Source organism: Trichechus manatus, unplaced genomic scaffold (genome assembly GCF_000243295.1).
Source record: "Trichechus manatus latirostris isolate Lorelei unplaced genomic scaffold, TriManLat1.0 scaffold00080, whole genome shotgun sequence".
Classification (NCBI taxonomy): domain Eukaryota; kingdom Metazoa; phylum Chordata; class Mammalia; order Sirenia; family Trichechidae; genus Trichechus; species Trichechus manatus.
The window spans coordinates 4,846,230-4,870,453 of record NW_004444016.1 but is presented as its reverse complement, the minus strand read 5'-3'; the positions used below and the strand labels follow the sequence as shown (position 1 = coordinate 4,870,453).

The window sequence follows — 24,224 nt, the reverse complement described above, 5'->3', positions numbered from 1 at the left end:
GGGTTGTTAATCAATGTCATAAAACAGCATGTGTGTTACTGTTACATGAGAAACTATCTGTTCTGTAAGCCTTCACCTGAAGTACAATAAAATATTAAAAAAAAAAAAAATAAGTTGGTGTCAAGGGCTTTATCTTCAGTCTCACTAATTATGACTTCCATTGCCTCAGTTCTGCTCCTGTGACTTTCTATTGGGTTGTCTAATTATGAAATTTTATCATTTTCTTCTGGATTTCGGATTGCTGTCTCTCTATGGATTCTTGCAGCCTGTTAAGTTTGTCATTATGCTCTTCTATAATCTTCTTAAGTTCCGCTATGTTCCTTGGCTTGTCTGTGTTTTGTCTGATCTCCTTCCTGATCTCTTGAAGAGTTCTGTATATTAATCTTTTGTAGTCTACCTCTGGTAATTCCAAGAAGTTCTGTTCGTCCGGAAAATTTCTTGATTCTTTATTTTGGGAGCTTGCTGAAGCCATCATGTTCTGCCTCTTTATGTGAATTGATATTGGCTGTTGTCTACAAGCCATCAATAAGTTATATTTATTTTACATTTGCTTACTGTGTACTAGCTTCTTGTTTTGTTTTGATATGCCCAAATAGGCTGCTAATGTGAGCTAGTTTGATTATTGTTGCCTTTGAAGCTCTAATGTCCTGTCACCAGGTGGTTAGATCTGTTACTAGATATGTAAGCCCAGAGGTCTGTTTACTTTTCTTGCATGGCTTCAACTCAGGTGTCCAGGTAGTCAGTCACCAAGTGTGTGGTGCAGGCTCTCACCTAGTCTTAGATGGCCAGGGTGATTGGAGTATGCACAGGTACCTGGCTGCAGTAGGGGGTCAGGTGCTGAGCAAGGCAGGGGGCTGACGGCTGCCTAGGTGTCTGAGAGGAAAGTGTGTCTCTGTTCCCTAGAGTGCATAGGTGGGTGGGTTTTGCAGCCAGACTATGGGCACCCAATGCTGTTGGCTGTAAGGACTAGAAAGCACCATTTATTCTTAGACCCCTGTCTCAGGTGGCTATGTGGCATGGGTGGAGCCACTAGTCCTCAGGCCCTTGATGTGGATAGGTGAGGACCTTGCTTAATGGGCAGAGTGGTATCAAATGTCATGAACCTGCCACTCCACCATGTAGCTGATACCATTGAAGTTAGGCTGCAGGTATATACCCTGTTGTATCGTACTAATGAGGGCCTACGCTGTTGAAATGGGCTCACATAGGTCTACGCAGGGGTAAAAGGCATTCAAAGTCCATGGACACCTTATGCCTGTGCCTAGGCAAAGGAGCTGCACCTGCTCTGCATTCCCGGCTTAGGGGAGCTGGCAGATTATTTTTTCCTGTTTGTTAATTTGTTCCCTCTCCAAGGCTGGGAGACTGGATCAGGGAGTGTTTCAGGTCCTACTTCTGGCCCAGGGGATGCGGCAATCGCTGAAGCTGGCCCGGGACTTGGTATAGAGCGATGAGGCAGGTCAATGGGAGAGAGGTTCTTCCCAAACGAGGTGTTTCTTGATCCACGTGGTGGGTCAGATGCACGTATTTATCTTTTGCCGATTGAGTGCCGCTTTACATTGGTTCTGGAGGCTTCAATAGACTCTCTGATGCTTGGTCTCTCCTGATGTGGAAAACGCATCCTGAATGCCACTGCTTGCCGCACCACGCATGCCAGGTGATCTGGCCTGCAAGGTGCCGGTTCCTGCCAGGTCAGGTCTGGCAACTCCTTGCTCCTTCTGAACTGTCCATTCATCCCCCTGCCATTCAGTCTGTTTCCTCAACTTTGCCTTTTATGTTCAGGGCTCCTAGACTGTCATATATAATCAATTCACTTGTTTTCTCAGGTCTTTGTTGTAAGAGGGACCACAGGAAGTGTCTGACTACTCTGCCATCTTGGCCCCACCTCCACTAATGACTATTTTAATGACAGTGCCATAGTTGTTATTTTTGAGTGTTTTCTATATATGATTGTTACATTGAAACTGGAAAATTTGCTACACCAACCCTCTCCTAGCTTCCAACATTTTATAATGTTTTTAATTAATGAATTCTACGTTTTAGACAGACAGAAACAAGCACGCATTGATTCTTATTTTGGCTGCTGGAGAATGACAGGAATTATAATTTCAATTAAGTATACCAAACTATATCCACTGCCGTGGAGTCGATTCCGACTCATAGCAACCCTACAGGACAGAGTAGTACTGCCCCAATGAGCTTCTGAAGCTGTAAATCTTTACAGAAGTAGACTCCTACATCTTTCTCCTGTAGAGCAGCTGGTGGGTTCAAACTGCTGAACTTTTTGTTAGCAGCTGAGCACTTTAACCACTGCACCACCAGGGTTCCTTCCAAATTAAGTATAGAGATAGTAAAATAAGTCAAATGTATAGTGTTAACTTTGGTATTAAAGGACTTATAGTAGTTATGAGAATTTGGAATATTAGAATATCTGATAGTCTAGAGATTCCAATTTAAAATGTGTAATTGATTATCTTTTAATTTTTAGGTTGAGAGGGAAATAGTGACTAGCATTATAATATTTAAGAGAACGTGTTACCATATTTATGAATGTAATTTTTTAAACCATATTTATGAATGTAATGTTTTAAAGTTGTAAGAATTATACAAGCATTTTGGAAAGTTTTACTTCGGTGAGATAGCTGAAATTTCTAAAATTAAAACTGGTTTATTATTAATTTAAAAAAGTTTAAGTAAATTCAATTAACTGTTTGTAAATGTTTCTCAACATTTCTCAAAGATCCTCTGTGAAGTGATTGTTAAAATTTAGTGGAAATAGATTAATTGAAATGAAAAGCTTAAGGAAAATTGGGCTTCGTAAGCCAAATATTAATTTAAAAACCAAATCAACTGTAAACAGTCTTTTCTGTGCAGAAATGTTGCCCTCAAGAACACCCAAAAACTCATTCAAAGGAAAAATAAGTGAAAAAAAGGAAAAAACACAAAGAAATTATTAATCCTAAGGGTACAGGGGAGGTTGTTGAAGAAAGGAAATGCAATCATAGTTCATATTTGTAGCATAAACGTTGACTAATGAGTTAATGAAAATTACAGCGTATCTATATTGAAAAGTTAATAGGAAGTATGTGTAGAAGGGGTGCATAAGACAGCTACATGATAGATCACCTTCCATGACAGAAAAAAAAAAGATATATAAAATTGTAAAAATCAAGAAATAGCAGTATAAGCATGTTATTTAGAAATAGGAAGAAGAAACAACTAAGCTAAAAGTGGCTGCTTTTGGACAGTGGAAATTGTAAGAAGGGGTGGAACTTTGTAAATATTTGGATCACTTTGATAAAAATTTTAAAAAGTTTATTTTCTCCTCTCCTATAATTTTCATAGGAATCTAAAAGCACAAAGTGTTAACATCACTGATACCAGTAGTTTATGTGTCAAGGGGAGGTGATGCCAGTAGCTTTGGGCTTCCACATTATTAAGTATAGACATATCTACCCCAGCATTAGCCTCAGCCACTCTGGAGAACAATGGCCATAGCATCATTGGCAGGCATCATCAGATGAAATGCCTGTACAGCATAACTGCCCCTGTTAAGTATTTCAGCAACAGAAAAAAATCATTAAAGTAAGACAGAGTGAGAAAGGAGGAAAGTGGCAGAGCACACCTAAAACACTCCCTAGGGATCCCAAGATGCATTTGGGATGTGCCTGAGTGAGTATGGCCAGAACCAGAAAAAAAGCTGATTATTTGACTATTGTAGAAGCAAAACTGGAGACTTCATCCTGTGTCCAATATAACCCAACACTGCATATACTACAGTCAAAAAAGAAAACACTTTGCATCCTATGGAAAAACTAAAATAACAGGGTCACTCTTACTGGTTCTAGTCCCCAAAGAATATAAAACTTTAAATATTTCCCACACACCTGGACTCTCTAGTAAACACATTTTTTTCCCTGAATTTTGCTATACTGACATCTGAAAATATTGCACGATCAATGTGAACATGATGATTATCATGTGAGAAAGTTGTTTTTCCATCACAAACAGACTAATGTCAAGTTGACAACCTTAGTAACAGCATTTTCCCTTTGAAAGTACTTTCATTTGGCAAGCCAATCCTTCTGAAGTCCTTGCACTCTTTGTAAGCAAATTTCTAATTTCGTTTTCTACATGCTTCTGTCTCTAAATCTTCCTTTGATATATACTATTACTGAAAGTCTCCTTACCAGCCAGACCCATTGGTATTAGTTGGAAAATACACATATTTTCACAATTTTATTAAGATACAGTGATAAGCTGCAAGAAAGAGTTACTGCATAATTCTTATACTACTCACTCAGTATCATGTTTAAGGCCAAAATCAGACAGGTCTTCATTTTCATAAGTATATTTGTCGTAACATTCACTCATCAAAGACTGAAAAGATGAATAGACTTTGCATGTGTTGTTGCGGACTTTTAGTTGACGGACTCTTGGGACTCCTAGAAGTATGTTCTCGTAGTAGATGCGACTGCTGTTCTTTAAATTATACGGCTGTTTGTTATTATACCATGAGTCCCAGTATAGACCTTCCAAAAGGGGTCCTTCCATAAACTTTATATAGAAAGATAAATGTCATGGGAAAAATATTTTCATGTCAATAGAATCTACACTCATAATGCTATCTTCAAGAATATAAAAATCAGAGATTTGGGACAAAGATTAAAGGTAATATTAATGGTGATGATGACAATGATGATGACGGCTAACACTTACTGAGCACTTACTAGGCACTGGACACTGCTCTAAGTAGTTTATAAGTATTATCTCATTTAATTCCATAACCCTTCTTCTCCATTTCTTATATGAGGTGTATACTGAAAATTGTCCCCCAACACATGAGTATTAAAGCTGGTCGTAACTGTACATCATGACTTCAAAGTTATCTGTGTCCCCCCACCCCAACTCTGGCCATAGTGACTGCTACTCCTGACTCTACCCGTATATGCTCATTCTAAATGTCTGAAGCACAGGGTTCATCATTTTTTCTTTCCTTCCTTTGCCTTTGGCATTGGCCACATACATGCCTCAAGACAGCAAAACTGGAAAAAAAAAAAAAAAAAAGGCAGGTGAACTCCACTTCTTGTCTCAGGGAAAATCTCATCTCATTCTTTCATAATTTACCTGGCCTAAACAAATGACCTATGATTCTTTAGCCCTCATCTCACACTTCCCCTCTCACTCTCAGGAAATGACCTTGTCTTCTTGATAAATTTGAAATTCCTAGCATGGCATTCATGACTGACCTCTATCCTTTTCCATCTCATCTTTCATATGCCCATAATGCCAACCATAGCTCTACATATAGAATTACTTAAAGCACCTATTATTTCTTCTGCCTAGGATCCTCTCCCCTTACTAATCCTCTGACACCCAACTGAATTGTCATAACCGCTGGAAAGCCTTCTCTAACTGCCTCTTCTCTGTATGCCCCAAGGTTTATGACATGGGATACATGAAACTGCTGTTCCCTTAACTATTCTTTCTTTGTAATGTGAGCATCTTGCTATGTTAAGTGTAATGGAAAAACAAGTCTGTTCCACCACCTATGAGCAGCTGATATTTGACAAAGGCCCAAAGTCTGTTAATTGGGGAAAAGACAGTCTCTTTAACAAATGGTGCTGGCAAAACTGGATATCCATCTACAAAAAACTGAAACAAGACCCATACCTCACACCATGCATAAAAACTAACTCAAAATGGATCAAAGACCTATCTATAAAATCAATAATGATAAAGATCATGGAAAAAAAATATGGACAATGCTAGGGGCCCTAATACATGGCATAAACAGAATACGAACCATAAGTAACAATGCACAAGCACCAGAAGAGAGACTAGATAACTGGGAGCTCCTAAAAATCAAACACTTATGCTCATCAAAAGACTTCACTAAAAGAGTGAAAAAGACAACCTACAGACTGGGAAAAATTTTTGGCTACGACAAATCCGATCAGCGTCTAATCTCTAAAATCTACAAGATACCGCAAAACCTCAACAACAAAAAGACAAATAACCCAATTAAAAAATGGGCAAAGGATATGAACAGGCACTTCACCAAACAAGATATTCAAGTGGCTAACAGACACGTGAAGAAATGCTCACGATCATTAGCCATTAGAGAAATGTGAATCAAAACTACAATGAGATACCATCTCACCCCAACAAGGCTAGCATTAATCCAAAAAACACAAAATAAATGCTGGAGAGGTTGTGGAGAGACTGGAACACTTATACACTGTTGGTGGGAATATAAAATGGTACAACCACTTTGGAAATCTATTTGGGGCTTCCTTAAAAAGCTAGAAATAGAAGTGCCATAGATCCAGCAATCCCGCTCCTTGGAATATATCCTAGAGAAATAAGAGCTGTCATACAAATAGAACTAAAACAATTCCCGAGGCCAAAGATTGGACTGGACTGTGGGACATAAAATGATACTTGTGAAGAGTGTGCTTCTTAGCTCCAGTAGATACATGAGACTAAATGGGCAGCTTCTGTCCGGAGGTAAGATGAGAAGGCAGAGAGGGTTAGGAGCTGGTTGAAGGGACATGGGAAATCAGGGGCGGAAAGGAGGAGTGTGCTGTCACAGTATAGGGAGAGCAATTAAGGTCACATAACAATCTATGCATAAATTTTTGTATGAGAGACTAACTTGAAATGTAAACTTTCACTTAAACTACAACAATAAACAAACAAAAAAGTCTGTTCCAATGCTGAAGGAACAATTCTCTTATGTACTTACAAACATTATAAAATTATATTCTGTATATGTACTCTATTATACACTGTACATTACTGTAATACACACACACACACAGAGTACAGGACTGTATACCAAAACCACATATTACACTTTATGGGCAACTTAAATCTTTAAGAGTAATTTTCACTATACACAATTACAGACTGAATTTAGATGCTAACCCTCACATAAGAAGCAAATCTCCTATTTTACAAATGAGAATGTTAAAAAAATAAGTATTAATATTTTCAAGTTACAAAAACTCTATCACACTGAGAATATAAGTTATCAATAAACACTTACTGGTTGGTTGATTCTTATAGTTTGAAGAAGAGATATTTTTACTCATGCCTTCAACAAATATTAAGTGTCTACTATATGCCAAGGGTTTGGTATGGAATACCTAAAGCTACATCATCCACAGTCACATACCTTACCTTCCAAAAATCAGTTATGCTGCGAACAGACTTAAAGTTGGTTCTTTCATCACCAGGCACAGAAGTGTCCAAAAATAGAGATGACATAACTTTGTTTAAGTAATACATATGTGGGTTTACCATTCCAAAAGTCACTAAGGAGAAGAATTTTTTGTTTAAAAATTTATGTTTAAAAACTCAGTTTATCAGGATTATAAATGTATTCACAATTTGTTCCCAATTATGTTTTAAAAATTTAATTCTATTGTTTTTTCTAATTATAAAATAGACATTTTTTAAAAGTAAAAAATATAAATATACAAAGCAGGAAGAAGTTTTCTGTAATCCCACCTCTAGAGTTAGGTTTGGCATATATTCTTTCAGATTTTTCTTTATACATACATTTATAAAGAATTTTTTTGTTTACGAAAATAAGATCATGTTTTACATGCTATTCTGAAACATGACTTTTTTTCTCTACATTGAGAGTAGACAACATAATATGGTAAGTGGTTAAGCTACAGACTTTTAATTCAGACAGATATGGGTTTAAGTTCCATCATCGGGATAATAGCTCCTACTGCATAGTTTTGTTGAGAAGTAACCGTGTTTGGCACATGGTAAGAGTTAAAAAAAAATATTAACTAGCATTCTGTCTTGCTCTCTCTTTTTTGGGGGGTGCTGTGGGTTGGGGTTTTGAGAGAGTTGTAGACTAAATATTTTACTTTTTTTGGCCAGAAACCCTTTAGTTTTTAAAAACCATGTATCTTCAACATCATTTCATGGCATATACATGCCTATGGCATTCTTTAATAATTGCATAGTATTCAGTTCTTCCTTATTGCAAAAACAGTGTTTGTTTTCATTTCCCTAAATGGTGGGATTATAAGTAATCTTTTTTACTTATATTTTTCCATTTCCCAAATATTTTTATAATAAGCATATATTCTTTTTATAATGAAGATTTAAATACCAGTCTAAGAGATCTTAATTTATAACGTTGGCTACAGTTGTCATTTTAATCAAGAAATGACTCAAACTCACTCCTACAATACCAATTAACTAATTAATTGGTATACAATTGCCACTATGTAGCATATACAAATATGAGAAAAGTACGGCCAGTGAGTGGACTTACATGTAATGTATGTTGGGCACTCAAAACAAAATGCTCTTTAATACTGCCTTCCATATATTAAGGAGTCCTTGGGTGGTACAAATGGTTAACATGCTTGGTTGCTAAAGGAAAGGTTAGGGGTTCAAGTCTACCCAGAGATGCTTTAAAAATCAGCCACTGAAAACCCTATGGAGCACAGTTCTATTTTGACACACACAGGCTCATGAGGAATTGAAGTCGACTTGATGGCAACTGGTTTGGTTCAAATATTAAGTCAATGACGTTGACTCACAGATAGAAGGAATGTAGGTTGTGACATTTTCCCAGCTCTGCTTAAAGATTTCCATTGATCCATACACTCTGTTAGTCAGCACAAACATATTTTACTATTAACTGTGCTACATGTTAGTAAGAAGAAAAAAGCTAATGGCAGACACCAAGACTAATTTTTCTTTGGCCTTATTCATACTTTGATCTACACAACTGAGCTAATCTGTCTATATGGTCTCTAAAAGAAATCAAGTCTCTAACTGCCAACCCAAAGGAATAATTATATTCAATCAACACTTACTATGGAAGCTTCTCATTATTTTTGTGACCTTAAGTTTTGCCCTGTAAGAACTGGAAATAGCATCAATCTAAATAAATATAATAGTATCTAAAATGTGTCACTACTTTTTGAGAGATTTTAGTAGTCTGACAACCTATGGTTTTAAAGCCTTTATGTTTTATTTTTCATCTCATTTTAACTTCGTAGCTCAATCAGCATTTTTACCTACATCTGTGTACTTACATATACATAGGTTTATTAAAAAAATAAAGTAGACTAACAACTCCTGAAGTGTGGTTCTAATTTCTACTTCCCTCCTGTATTTCAGCTTATGTTTCGGAGTCCCTGTGAGACATAAAACAAAAATTTTCTTTACATTATTATGTAATTATGTAATAATGTATTTAATTTATAATGCTGGAAAAGGACAGTCACTTTTAGCTGTTACACTGTGCCAAGGAAAGCTCCAATGGTTTCTGTTTTTTGATTCCCATTTTTCTGAGGCAGGGATAAATAGGGTTTTCCCATCAGGGTAAATGGGTAGTAGTTTTATAATTGTATACTACTAGATTTTATAACACAGATGTTTCTTCATCAGTCCTGTCTTGAAATGAAAAGGCAAAATACAAAACCACCAAAAAACCCATCTACTACCAATCTCTACTTTTCAATACTGCTTCTTGAGAAGGCTAGCTTCTGCCAGATGGGGGAAAAGCGCTCTGAATGGGGTTCTGTCAAGGCCACGAGTCTTAGGTCAAGAAAAGGGCTTCGGAGACTGGCCTAGCGACGGTCACTGTACAGCAGATGACAGCGCCCAAGCTCGAGCTTCGGGCAAGGGACAGGTGCCATTTTTTCTGAAAGCTTCCGTTCCCCGTCTGTGAAATGCGACCACTTGTCCCTGCCCGCTTCTCAACAGGAGGATATGAGGGCTAAATGTGCTGGCGTTCATCTCTTTCACATAAATAGAAACTTGGAGCTACAGAATTCCTTCCAGGATATTTAAAACTGCCCAATCAGACTCGTCCCACCCACTCCCTAAAAGCACCCCTCACCGCCTTCGCGCCACCGAGAAGCCTCTGCCATGGGGAACCTGGACAACAACGCCCGCTCGATCAGCCCAGCTCTGCTGCGCCTGCGCAGTAGTCTAGCGGCGCGCTCTCTCTAGCTCAAGCGCCTGCGCGAGCCCTCGAGCTCCAGGGGCTCAAGAGACTCAACAAGTTGCAGGCGCGCGTGCGCACCGAGGAGCCCCCGGCTAGGGCTTAATCTGAGGTGGGGATTGGGCCTGCGGCCTTTGCTTCTTCCACGGCTCGCTTCTGGCGCAAACCAGGCTTTGGGCCTGGGGTTAATCATAAAAATCGTAGTAATTATAATTATTGACTACCTTTAACAGTTACGGCTTCCTTTAGTCTTCACGTCCACCTCCCTGAAAGGTGGGTAGGTTTGTATGTATTTTCAGGCCTGAAGAAACCAAGGCTTTGAGAGGTTAAATAACTTACCGGAAGTACACGGCTGGTCGAGGCAACATCTGCCGGACGCTAAACCCGGAGTTTCTAACCGTGACCTGAGGCTACCGCTGGTGCTTGCAGAAACTAGTTATTATTAATCGAGAGTTGTTGCTGGAAATAGCTCCCACTCCCTTTTGCCCCAGTATGGCTAAAGAAAACCTTAAAATAGAAAACAAACAAAAAAACCCACCTCTGCAGTGATTATGTAAAATGTCAGGCCAAAACAGTAGTCCTTGGGAGCCCAGACCCACATCTGGCGCAGAAATTTTGCAAAGATGATAAAAAAGTTTGTAAACCAGCTATAGAAAAGGCCAAACAAATCTGGTTGTAAATTAAGGCAGCCAAAAGCCCTCCAAGATATGACAGGAAGGATTCTCGTGTCGGTAAAATGGGAATTCAATTCAGAGGCCCCAGGAGGCTACCAGCAAGGAAAACTGCCATCCTGTTTTGAAAGTACAAAATAAAACCACTTTTGTTATTTCCCTGAAAGGGATGTAGAGTGATGTTGATAAATGCTGTTTTTATGTGCAGATAAAAAACAAAACTAGGCCGTACAGTAGTGAGGGTCAAAAACTACCACGATGAAAGGCAAAGGAGAGGCCTAGCAAAAGGCTAACAGCCATTGGTGGAGAGACCTGAGAAAAAGAAAGGGCTACTGTGCTAGCTTAAGAATAGTTTTATAAAAGGATTTGCCCTTTCTGCACTTGGACTCTTAGATGCTCACAAAATTATGCTTTCTAATGTGACAGATATCTGTGCACACTGAACTTGAAATTGTAGAAGGAAGAACACCAAATAGTTATTTGAGTTCGCATTAAATATAGGAATTATACAGATAACCTCTAGAGATTATTCCTGTGTGTCTATTCCACTGAGCTCGATAGACCCAAAGATCTCAAAGAATTGTAGACCTATTCGGTTAAAACAAAATTACAGTTTCAGAAGCAATTCAGTCATGCTTTACGTTATTGTGGTTGTCTTTGAAGTGCAAACCATGGAAAATACAGCTCAGTTTCAGGAGGAATTGACTGAACTGTAAGTGAGCTCCACCAAGAGGACACGGTTCTAGAAAATAATATTGTTGCCCTTTTGGAACTTGTTATTCATAGGTTTTGCTGAGTGTTGCTTAGTATATATACATGTATATAAAACAAGTTTTATTTTAAAGTTTTGGACTTCTGTGAAGAGGAAACAGTCTTTTAAATATTTTAAATTTTATTCTCTTTTGACATAAAACTATGGAACACTCAGATAATGTATACCATGTTAGTATTCCTATAACAAAAACAGGTAGAGTAGTATTTAGAAAGCAGTACCAGTAAACTTTATCTCATTACAAGCATTATTGTGTTGAAAAGGTTGATAATAGTTCATAACTTGTAATTGTCTGACGTATATGATTTAAATGTTAAAATCCCACATTTTAAGATAATCTTCTACACTTACAAACCCATACACCCAGATTTTCTGTAGCCTTTGCAAACTAGAGAAGGAAGTATATAGAATGTGCAAGAAGCCAAAGGATAAATAATGTTATAAATGTATATTAGTTATATTACCTAATTAAAACAACCTGTTAATACAGCTGTGGATGTATTTCAAAAATTTAATTGACTATATTATTATTAATGTAGTTATGTTTTCCAGTGTTGGTAAAGTTATTAAAGTTCTTCACTTTCATAGAGTCCAGATTGAGCCGCTAGACGCTGAAACTCTCCTTCTGGGTTAAAAGCTTGTTTCACATCCAAACCTTTCCCATTCAGTGCTAAATATCTGCTGAAAGTTGGTCGAACACGTAACTTTTTAGGAGCTGGAAGAGTTTGGTTTGGACGGGCTGAAATAGATAAAATAAAAGTTAATTCAGAAAACCCATTCTAAACAAATTGGTTGCACTAGATATTTATTATCAGACAGGAAAAGAAAAACAATCAAAATCGATTATGTGTGGGAAAAAATTCCTCAGAATTTATGCTATGCTGAGATTTGCATTTCTTATTAATCTTTCTGGTTAAGTCCTTTATAACACCTTGGTTGTTAGAATGACAAGGAGCCCTAGTGGCACAGTGGTTAAAACTCTTGGCTGCTAACCAAAAGGTTGGCAGTTTGAACCTATCAGCTGTTCTGTGAGTTTGAGTTGACTCCACGGTAGTGGGTTTGGTTTGGTTTGTTAGAATGACATACCTGTAACATCTAATCTTGTGTTGCATGAGGTCACTCCAGCTTCATTAACTGCAGATACAGTATACCACCCAGCATCTTTCTTGTTTACATCTTTTATCAGTAAAGTAACTTTTCCAGAGTTATCGTGATACAAGCTGAAAAGAAACATTGAAAAAAAGGAAATTTCAGGATTTAATTTTCTTATGAAAACTTATTTGTTATGTCTCTGGCCTACAGAAAAAAGAAAAAAAAATGGAAAATTCTGAGGTTGTATCTAGCCAAATAACCATTGGTTTTCTTGAATTAAATGTCCCCCTTTAATCTTGTTTATGTCATTTATTTTCTTAGCCATCTGTCTTTATTGTTAGTAAAGCTAGACAAATTGAATTTATAAATACATGCCATTTTTAGTGCATTTTGAAGTATATCTAGATTGACCCAAATAAACTCTAGTTAAGTCTAGACGTACTTATCTTACCTTATTCGGTCAGTGTTGAATTGTACCATTTCATTATTTCTTTTCCAGAAAAGCTTTGGTGGAGGTACAGCTGAGATCTGGCATTCTAGTTTCACTGAATCTCCCTCAAAAACTTTTCTGCTCTGTGGTTTGTAGATAAACATTGGTGCTCTTCTATGTTCTTTTGCTACATATTAAGAAAAAGATTGCAAGTATTCAAAATATTGGAAAAAAAGCATTTAATCAAACCAAAGTATTATGAAGTTTGTACATTGATATAAAATTTTAAGAAGTAACAAGATTAGAAACCTATTCCAAAACTTTATGTTTTAGATTCAGATAAAATAATATACAAAGGTACTATATTATTATACCATTCAGAGTTCTAAAACAGTAATGCAATGATGCATTGACTATATAATCATGTTTCATGCAAAGAATTTAATGATGTCTTCATTTATAATTTCATTTATAGAGATGCAGTATGAGTGGTGGAAAGAGTACTGGATGACTTGGTTTAAGTTCCCTATTTGCCCTACCAGGTATGTCAAATTGGGAAACATTTAACTCACCTGAGCCTCAGTTTTATCTACTATAAAATAATACCTAGGTAGTAGTGACTGCTGTACCTACCGCACAAGATTATTGTGAGGATCAATTGAGATAGTGAATGAAGAGGCATTTTGTAAACTATAAAGTAATATGTAAATGTCAGTAATTATTATGATTTTACTTTACATACCTCAGGGAGAAGAGGAAATGATACTGTAGCACTATATCTCTGTCTTTACTGAAGGAGAAATGAGGAGGTTGGACAGGCGGCTGCTAAGATCTCTTTCAGCTCTAACGTTATAGTATTTATGGAGTTATTGGCATAAGAAGGACTTATCCAAAGCTTTTTCTGATTCCCAGCTTAATAGTTTTTCCCTTAAATTGACGCCCTTCAGTATATTATAGAGTAATTGTAAAGATTTTTCACTGATTTTGGTAGAATACAATCTCAAGAAAATTGTCCATTCTTTTACCTGATCAAGATATATACACAATAAATTATAGCAAAATATCTCTTATGCAGTACTTTCTGGTTTAAACCATTATAAATATGATATATTTAAAGTACTTAAATTGGAAAATTTTAAAACAGGACATCAGTTTTATAAGAACTACCCTATTAAAGAAAAATATGAGACATGGAATTTTTGTTACCATACTTAGAGGATGATTTCCTAGTAAAGAGAACATAGTCTAAGGCTAAAAGTTGACATTTACTTTTTGGTTTTAAGCTATGCATAGATTATGACAATTCTGTAAAAACGTGAGTCAGATTGGTTACTTTAGACTGTAGACCGGAGAAATGATTAGACTAAAATTTTCACTTTGGAACCCTACAGTTATACCTAGAAATGCTTATACTACCTTATTAGGTCTCTCTTACATTGTACCATTTATTTCCTTTCAAGAAAAGCTTTGGTGGTAGATCTGTCATTGTAAGTTACATTGAGTTTCCCTTAAAAACATGTTTTTTTGTTCTGTGGTTTATAGATAAAAATTGGTGCTCTTCTGGGTTGCATAGACATTAACCTTAAATACGAAATCCTCTGGGCTTTTTAAAGTTTTATTTTTTAATGCTACTAGATTTTAAAGATCTCTCAAGAATCTCTCTGAAGGCTTACCAAGGACATCCAGCTGCACAGTAAAAGTGGCCTCTCCTGCTCTATTCTTGGCAACACATACATAATCCCCTGCATCTGAGGCTCTGACCACTTCAATGATGAGTGAATGAAAACCTTTCTCAGACACTATCATTTTGTGAAAATCATCTGATTGAACTGGTCTTCCATTTAGATACCACGACACATCAGGAGCTGGAAGTCCATTTACCTAGAAACAAAAACACAAGTAAATGACAAAATTTTAAATATAGCATTGCTAGAACCCATTTGTCCATTTATGAATTTTAGCAGTTCCAGTATCTGAGTGGGTTTGTAATTAAAAACTCAAAGTTGGAGCTCATAAAGGTATTTGCCTTTAATAATTTTTAACAAAACAGAAGGAAATTAAAACCCTTGAAATTAATATGTAGTATTTACAGACTATTTGAAACCACATCTTGCTCTTTCTCATGCAACCTCAGGTTCTTTAAGATCTTTTAGTTACTATAGAACATTAATTTATATTTTATTGCTCTCTCCAAGGAATATGAAAGTCATATGGCTTTTCTGGCTAATGCTGACTGCAGATGAAGTCCCAGAGGCACATATATGTGAGGCTTGCTGCTCTAATGAATAGCCTGTTGAAAAGAGAGTGTTCTTGAGCTATAATTCTGGTTTTTAAATGGCAGTTTGTTTAATGTTTTTATATAAGCCATAACAATTAAGTTCATTCACTAACTTTTATTTGTAAGGAATATGGAAAAACATTTTACAAAAAAAAAGTTCTTCCCCAAAGAGGGTAGTAAAAATGTAGGCTCTTCTAAAGAGCTCTTCTAGTTTGGAGAACTCTTCTAGGTCAAGAGAAAGCAGGGCACCTTGAATTTTTTGATGGAGGAGAATTGAAAATCCTGTTTTTATGACAACTCCACTTCTGTGGAGTATTTATTGGTGGTAGGCACTGTTGTGAGAGCCCTGGTGGTACAGTGGTGAAAATGACACGGCTGCTAACCAAAAGGTTGGCGGTTCAAATCCACCAGCCGCTCTTTGGAAACCCTATGGGGCAGTTCTGCTCTGTCCTCTGGGTCGCTATGGGTCAGAATTGACTCGACGACAATGAGTTTTTTGGTTTAGGCACTGTTGTGATACTTTATACCTATTTACTCAGTTAGTCCTCATAACTTTATAAAGTGGGTACATTTATTATTCTCATTTACTGATGAGGAGACAAAATCACAGAGAGGTTCATAACTTGTTTAAGGTTATAAAGCTGGGAAGTGGCAGAGTCAGGATTCAAACCCAGGTCTGCTTAGCCCCAGAATTTGTGTTCCTATCTACTGTACATACTGCTTCTCAAGCTGTGTGGAAAGCTATGAAGTAGGAAGATGACGTTTTGCAAAACTTAGTATCCCATTGTTAATTTTCTCCCAATGTTTTTGAAATCTTCTCTTACTTTAAAGTCCATTCTGCAGAATCTTCCTTCTTCAATTGACATATTCTCTGGCACTTGAATGAAACGTGGTGGGTAAAATTTCTCCTGGATTGCATCCTGATCATTCACATCTCCCCTTGAAGATGACCTACTTCTACAAAAATATTTTAACAATAACTGTACATAATAGTTGTCATTGTTCTTCCTTTCACACGAATATAATTTAGGCATCAAATTTGAACCTCCAATTCTAACACCCAAAAAAAGACCAGACTTACTGGTCTGACAGAGACTGGAAAAACCCTGAGAGTATGGCCCCTGGATATCCTTTTAACTCAGTACTGAAGTCACTCCTGAAGTTCACCCTTCAGCCAAAGATTAGACAGGCCCATAAAACAAAACTAGACTAAATGGGCATGCCAACTCAGGGGCAGGAACGAGAAGGCAGGAGGGGACAGGAAAGCTGGTACCAGGGAACCCAAGGTCGAGAAGGGGTGAGTGTTGATCTGTCATGGAGTTGGCAACCAATGTCACAAAACAATGTGTGTATTAATTGTTTAATGAGAAACTAATTTGCTCTGTAAACCATCTAAAGTACAATTAAAAAAAAATTGAACCTCCAGAGTCTACTGTTTGATCTGATAGTATAATAACAATGGAGAAAGGCCTTAGTGCTGTATTTAGCTGTGGCATATTTGATGGTTGTTAGAAATTGTAGCAATGTAGAAACAGCTGGTACAAAGTAATACACCTGTATTTCTTTTTAAAAGTGTCAGGAATAGATGAAGAAACTGATCTGTTCAAACCCAGAATACTATTCTTGTGGTCTGTTCTTATCACATGTGGAAAGATTGTATAATTAGGTTTCCATTGTCATGAGAAAGTTGTTTAACATAGAAACATGGTCCTGGTTAATTTGACCAAAATATTTGAAAACTTCCTCTGAGATAGTTCTGATAATTAACATAAAACTTTTGATCATCATCTTGGACATTAGAAAATTCACATTGTTTTAAAGGTAGGCTTGAGGGCTTTATAAATAGTACATTTTTAAACTGAAAACATTTTAAGTACCAAAATATATATTTCTTTACAAAAATTTTATTTTTACCTTACTTGTGATGTTGGCACTTGCAGTCGTGCATGTTCTGAGGTGTGCTGCTTGAAATTAAAACAAAGTGAAAATGTTAACATGCAGTTGTTAGCTTGAAATGTAGTAGAATTAAGTAGTTGTAGTTTAAACATTTCTATTTTGTTCTATGATCTACTTCTACATATGTAGTGAAAGTTACATTTGGGCTGTACTTGTACAGTTATGGTTACTTCTATATATTTAGCTTTTAAGCAATTAAAATACAGTATACTATCTTACTACTCTAGCAAAAAAGTCTCAGGACTAATAGGACTAATCAACAGGTATTGATTATTTATGAAAATTACCCAGATTTTGAATTGATAGTGGTTCATTTTTCAGATGACTATTTCATGACAAAGGGTGATGTGCTCCCTGGTCTATTTGAAATGGGAGCACAGAGTACAGATTGTCCTTTAGTAAAACAGGAATAGACATGAAGTCACTAGCATTGGCAGTAGATACAGGGTATTATGTCTACTGCTCAAAAGTGGCACCAACAGCAGTAAACACACATTAGACTGGAAAATACTTCCCTTTTTAGCTCATGGCACAAAACTGATGGACGCCATGGAAGATATGTGTTGAGCTATGAAAAAACTTGGGAAAACAGCATTAATTACTTTCTGCTTAATAAAGATATATTGAGTTTAAGCAAATGTCTTTAAGGATTTACATTTCAGCACCAGAAAAATTTTTTTTTTAATTTGAGAATCAAATCAGGAATTGATGAAAATTGTCATGGAATTAATTAATGAAATATTTATTCAATTCCTATTTTGATTATTTCACTGCATTTGGTGAGATATGAAGTGGAAAATACAGTCTCTGCCTCCCAAACAACTGAAATACATCTGTATAGGAACACAGAATATCTGAGTACAAATAATTTATTTTGAGATATATCTATTTGGCTAACGTATTTTGTTTTAAAACAAAATCTTGCAACTCTGTAACAACAATTTTTGCTAGCCTTAAAGTTCTCTAGGCGTCCCTGGTGGTGCAAACAGTTAACATGCTCAGGCTGCTAACCAAAGATTGGAGGTTCAAGTCCACCCACAGGTGCCTTCGAAGAAAAGCCTGGAAATGTACTTCTGAAAAATCAGCCATTGATAACTATATGCAGCACAGTTCTACTCTGACGCACATGGGGTCGCCGTGAGTTGGAACTGACTCATCAGCAACTAGTTAAACAAAATGTCAAAACAACTGAATAGTTCAGTAATCAAACAAATCCACTGATTTTTTTTGGTAAAAAATAAAATTAATCCAGTGAAAACTCAAAATACCCTGATTAAGTGTTTTACTTTTTTCTATAGCGGAGGTGATATTTCATTTATACCATAGTTCGATGACATATTTGTATTATTTAGATACGATGTTTGAAATGTACATTAAAATGTAAGATTTATCTTTTCTGATTTCATAGTGATATGTTATTGTTGCTATCTTTTTTCTTGGTATGATAACCTTCATTTTAAAGGTATTAAAAAATGAATGAGAAAAACAGTACAACTTTGCCCTTGGAATCGTATACTGTGTTCTTATAAGATAAGCCATCATCAATAGAATGTTGCTTTGTGTTATTTCTGCCAATAGAGTTAGGTTTGTGTCTTGTTCTTCTTGTAATCTCCGTACAAGTCCAGAGCCCAGCACGTAGTAGGGTGCTTCATATTCATATAAATTAGTTGAACGAGTGAATGAATACATGAAATGATCAGTAACCAAAAAGATTAAAATTCTATTTTCAGTTTCTAGTTACTTATTCTGATAGACCCTGCTCCATCATTTTTAGTTGGTCTAGTGCCATTTACCAGAAACAAAAACTTTATTTTAAGCTTCCTATGCTTGGAAGTTTGGAATTCTTGAGTGCCCAGCTTCTTCCCTCTGGTTCCCAGTTTCTTGTAGGCTTATTGGGAGGGAATGAAAGGTAACCAGAGAAGGAAGACAGAAAGAGCAGTAACACTTTGGTCTGCCTCCCTAACTGTCCATTTCTCTTTGGGGTTAAGTTTACTTGTTAAAATTAACTTGGTTAGGCACAGGCCTGTGGGAATTTCACATTATGCCCTGCATAAAGTTAATCCCTTCTTGGAAAGAATGCTTTTGTTAATTTTAGAGCCATTCTTAGAACCATTACTCAATAGATTTTTTTTTGATAGGAAGCAATTTTGGATACAGGAACATGACAAAAGGAGTTGGATGTTTCATTGATACCACAAGTATAGTTTAAAATATTGAAATGATAAACAGCTTATGAGAAAAGGTTATGATTACTTTGGTTTAGAGTTTCATCTTCTGTCCTGTTGAAGATCCCAATTCACGAATTCTCTTTTAATCCAGACATAGTAGAGTCCTAGGTCTAATGAACCCCTAAATGTCCAGATTAGTAGTGTATAATTTAGCTTTCTGGTGATTTGACTTTTTGACATTTCATATCTAGATATTAGAAAATACCAGAAAATGGGGTAAATTTTTTATTTATCTACATATTTCAGCCTATCATGGCCCTTATATATCTAATGGAACATGGAGGGAATTGACTTAATTCAAATGCTATTTATAAGCATTTAGAAAATTGAACAAAAGAAAAGTACTCCAGTTAGATAAAGATTATTTAATTTACCTGTGGTGAATCTTGTGCCTCATTGTCATTTTGAGCTTGAAATACAGCAGCTGCATTCTGTGGTCCTAGCAATCTGCGAGCCATCTTCTCCTCATATGTTAGCCGCTTTAAAGAAATGAGTCATTAAGGAGATAGTCATGGTTTTACCTTAAAGCTACCACTCTAAGTCGGAACTCCAGAGAACTATAATTCTATCTGTTGAATTATAGATATTGTCAAAAAACTTTTTCTTAGTGATACAGCGTTTTCCTTTTGTTCTAGTGGCACTTCCCTCATCTGTAGTAAAGATTCACTTAGGCTTTCTTTTCACTTCTAGGAAAGTCAGGCACAGTCACTCTTAAAGAAGCCTCTCCCAAGTAAAGGGAAATTCTCCCCCCCTTTTTCTGCATTTTCCAGTCTACTCTGTCTTCAAATATGGTACTGCATGTTGCACATTCAGAAGTAGCTTTTATTAAATGAACACTGAATATTAGTATTAATTTCTAATTGAAAGCAGTGTAATATATAGGAAAATTTGGCAATGGATATGTTATAACAGTATTTGGATTAAAAGCATATGTAGTACTGTTGGGAATTTCAAAAATAAGTGACTGCACAGTAAGTGTTACATAATAAGAATGACAGCTATAATTATTTTTCTATCAATATTATACACCAAAGTACACAAAGAAGCTCGGTTAATAGTATTTCCCATTAGTATCTGGCTATCAGACATATTTTATACGAGAGTAATATTTAATACAGAAAAAAATCATTCAGACTGATTTGCTTCATTCTTTTACTAATGAATGCCTAAACATGATTTCATGCAGAGAAATGTGGAATAAGACCCAAATATTCCCTCTTTTTAAATAATCCTATCCCTTGTTGATTATATGGACTAACTTTCTTATTCAGAATAGATTTTATAGCTTAATTGGCTTTTTGTACAAATTTAGATATCTCGCGCACTTGATTTCCATTGTGAAGAAGGCTGTCCTTGCATTTCAGCTTTCTTTCCAAATCTTGAATCAAAGCTTCTTTTGATCCTTGTATTTCATGGTCAGGAGTCCTTGGTGTGGGCTTAGCATTTGCAGTTTGAGATGGCTTAGCATTTACAGGTTGGCCATCTGAGGGTTGTTGATAGCTTTAAAAAGGAGAAAAAAAAGATTTTTTTTAAAAAGTCTTTTGAGTAAGATGTGGTATCTAAAATAGAATTGGCCTCATTTTGTAAATCATTTTTAGATAGGTTTTAGATTTCTTAGTACTACTAGTGTTATTAAAAACATTAATTGCCCTAATAACAGCCAAGAAGGATTTTATAAGAATGATTACCAGCTTTTTTCCTTTCTTATTCTTGGCAAGTGAAAATTCAGTGACAGGAAGAATTTAGGTTAGATGTAAGAGGAATGATGTCTTTCTTTGAAGCTCTTCCTAAAGAATCTGAGAGTAAGTGATAGTCTACCTAATGGCAGTTTGAGAACTCTTCCAATCTTACAAATGAATTTCATAAATTTGATTTATAGCTATGCTGGAGCTGGCTCACATGGGCTTGAGAGAGTTGATTTTTAGCATCTCTTCCCAGCTCCCTGTGATCTAATGTTGATAGCTTGAAATTGGCAGTGATGGGGACATTTATACCAGGAAAATCAGTAAATGCCACAAATCACGGCTCCTTCCTCCAGAGCTAATTGCTAAACTTTTATCACCACACCAATAGTGAATATTCTGTTGCTTTGAATGGAGTCTATAGTTTACGCAGTCTCTGGTTTTCCTATTAATTTCCAATTCATATTAATTTCATGTTATTCTAGAAAATCCAAGTATTGTACAACATAAGTAATTTAAATAACAAATGACTTTTAAAGTAATGACATTTCCTTTAGTGTTGCTGAATTGATTTTAAGGGAAGGAAAGGGACAATTAGAGGAGGAAGGAGAAAGAAATACAAACTGCAAAAAGGGGTTTGAAACAAAAAGAAGGCAAATTTGAATAGTAATTGGCGAGTTTGGTTCAAGTCTTTATTCCAAATTCTGATCCTAAATTTTCTTCTAAAGTGTCCTTGCCCTTCCCAGAATTTCCCTCTTAATTCTGATAGAGGGCAGGGATGATATTAATGAGCCCTGTATTTTTAGATCTGTTAGGTGGCTCACATTTTTCACAGTGCTTTGTTCAGTTATTCTAGGGCCCTGAAGGTGCTAGTTTATATTAATCTGTTTAATGTGAGAAACTTGGACACTACCCTCAATGAATGTGTTACCATTATCATAATAAATGTTCTCCATCCAGACAAGACAGCCTTCATCTGTTCTCTGACATGTTCCTATCCACTTGTTCTCCATGATCACTGAAAGGACTTGTGAGCCAAGTGGAAATGTATCTTCTCTGAGTGGAGCCAGATTTTTTATTTTTGCTTGCTTTGGGGACTTGTTTAATAATCACCAGATTGTTAACATGCTAAAAGAAAAAGGGTGTCTTACTGTTCATTGTGGTATCATCTCTATCCACTAACACAAAGCCTGGTCATAGGAGATACTATATGTTGAGTATAAATGAATGAATGTTTTTCATTGTATTCAAGAAGCTCTGTATCGGAAGTTGATGGGTTGATTCGACTCATAGCGACCCTATAGGAAGAGTAGAACTGCCCCATAGGGTTTCCAAGGCTGTAATCTTTATGGAAGCAGACTGCCGGATCTTTCTTCCACTGAGTGGCTGGTGGGTTTGAACTGCTGACCTTTCAGTTAGCAGCTGAGTGCTTAACCACTGTGCCACCAGGGCTCCTTAGGGCTCTTTAGGTCTGCAAAAAACCAAAACAACCAAATCCATTGCCATCGAGTCGATTCCAACTAACAGCAGTCCGGTAGGACAGAGTAGAACTGCCCCATAGGGTTTCCAAGGCTTTGTGGAAGCAGACTGCCTACATCTTTTTCCGGTGGAGTGGCTGGTGAGTTCAAACTTCAGACCTTTCAGTTATCAACTGACTGTTTAACCACTGCACAACCAGGGCTCCTGCATTAGGTCTGCAAGGTTGTTTATATTAATCCCTCACTAAAGTTTGATTTGTCCAACTAAGTAAACAGTCAAACCAAGTGTTTAAGTAGTGAGCTTTTTCTTCTTCTTCTTTTTAACGTTGAATTTTCAGGTCAAAGTGGCAAAATTCCTTTGGGCTTATGTATTTTGTATTTCTCCAACTCTACGAAGTTATAATACCCTTTTTGGCTTTTTTGCCCACACCAGCCTACCATCTTTATAAAAGTCACATGTTTGTTAAAGTGAATTAGCATTAAATAATTTTTTCAGGCCTTCATAATATAACATAATATGTCTGAGAAATTCTGAAGGATTATCAAAACCAAGCCTGAGTCACTTTATTCACTGAATACCCCCATTATTACCAGTTTAGGTGACTTAAGTGTTAGGACCTGATACTTGCTCATATTTATAAACTAATATTTGCACACTGCTTTATTTTTTCTATCAGTAATCATCCAAATCCTTAATTTTGTTACAGATCAGAAAACGGAGTCACTGAGCAGGTAAGTTACTTACTGAATTCCGCGCAGCAAGCTTTTGGAAAGGAATAATTAGAATTAAAAGAGTTTCCCTCAATTTCCAGTCTGTGGTTTGATCAATTGAATAAATGCTTGTCTAAGGGCTTTCCACTGAGGAAAAGCTACATAAAGCTTTCAAACTTCTCTAGGTCAGAATCAAAGGATTATTTTAGAAGACAGGGCAAAGTTAAGCCTATCATAACAATGAAAGAGTTGTGCACAAATGTTCAAAGGGCCAGAGCTTTTCACCCTGTACAGCTGGACATGGAATGGGTATCAAGTGGCTATGGGAAGATTAAAAAAGTTATCTGTAGTTGCTGAAAATGGAACAGCTAAAGCTGAATCTTTAATCTCTGGTTTGGGGACCTCATATGCTTTATTTCTTATCTTCTCTACTGTTGCTTTTCTTCCTCTCTTCTTAGGTATGTGCACAGAGCTACGTATGTGTTTGAGGCTCAGTAAATACTTGTTTGATAACTTGATTTTCTGGGCAGGCATTTGGAATAGAATTGAAAGACTTTACTAAGAAAAAGATTATAATCAGAAAAAGTTATTTTAAATTGAAAAATGCTCATTATAGGAAATTTGGAAATAATAGAAATCTTGATGGAAAATGATCATCTAGGTAAAATGTACCTGGAAAAATTTCTCATATGTAATAATGAGTATAATGGGAATTTGGAAGAGAAGAGAGAGTGGGCTGTAAATCCTTTAAGGCATTCTTTTAAAATATTAGGTCAGACCTGTGAGATTGCCGTTTTTGTAGGTCAGTTGACTGTCAGCCGTTTTATTTATTATTTAAAAAAACTTTTTTTTATTGTACTTTAGGTGAAGGTTTACAGAACAAATAGTTTCTCACTAAGCAGTCAGTGCACATATCGTTTTATGATATTGGTTAACAACCC

The 24,224-nt window shown here is 36.3% G+C and overlaps 2 protein-coding genes across 5 annotated transcripts in view; both read right to left on the bottom strand.

Annotated features, from left to right (window-relative positions):
- PKD2L2 (polycystin 2 like 2, transient receptor potential cation channel) overlaps positions 1–9,928 on the bottom strand; it is a 72,630-nt gene extending 62,702 nt beyond the window's left edge. For 3 of the 4 annotated variants that reach the window (XM_023735571.1, XM_023735573.1, XM_023735572.1), the window contains exons 1-4: positions 9,881–9,911; positions 9,072–9,173; positions 7,183–7,316; positions 4,298–4,554 (exon numbers count right to left, since the gene is read on the bottom strand). In XM_023735571.1, coding sequence (XP_023591339.1) covers positions 4,298–4,554; positions 7,183–7,316; positions 9,072–9,173; positions 9,881–9,911 — 524 coding nt within the window. Of the gene's footprint in view, positions 1–4,297; positions 4,555–7,182; positions 7,317–9,071; positions 9,174–9,880 lie in introns of all 4 variants that reach the window. The other variant, XM_004381031.1, reaches the window with a different exon arrangement.
- Positions 9,929–11,994: 2,066 nt separating this feature from the next.
- MYOT (myotilin) overlaps positions 11,995–24,224 on the bottom strand; it is a 14,931-nt gene continuing 2,701 nt past the window's right edge. The window contains exons 2-9 of the mRNA XM_004381027.2: positions 20,738–20,912; positions 19,787–19,891; positions 17,143–17,189; positions 16,053–16,185; positions 14,624–14,831; positions 12,972–13,137; positions 12,515–12,648; positions 11,995–12,167 (exon numbers count right to left, since the gene is read on the bottom strand). Coding sequence (XP_004381084.1) covers positions 11,995–12,167; positions 12,515–12,648; positions 12,972–13,137; positions 14,624–14,831; positions 16,053–16,185; positions 17,143–17,189; positions 19,787–19,891; positions 20,738–20,912 — 1,141 coding nt within the window. The remainder of the gene's footprint in view (positions 12,168–12,514; positions 12,649–12,971; positions 13,138–14,623; positions 14,832–16,052; positions 16,186–17,142; positions 17,190–19,786; positions 19,892–20,737; positions 20,913–24,224) is intronic.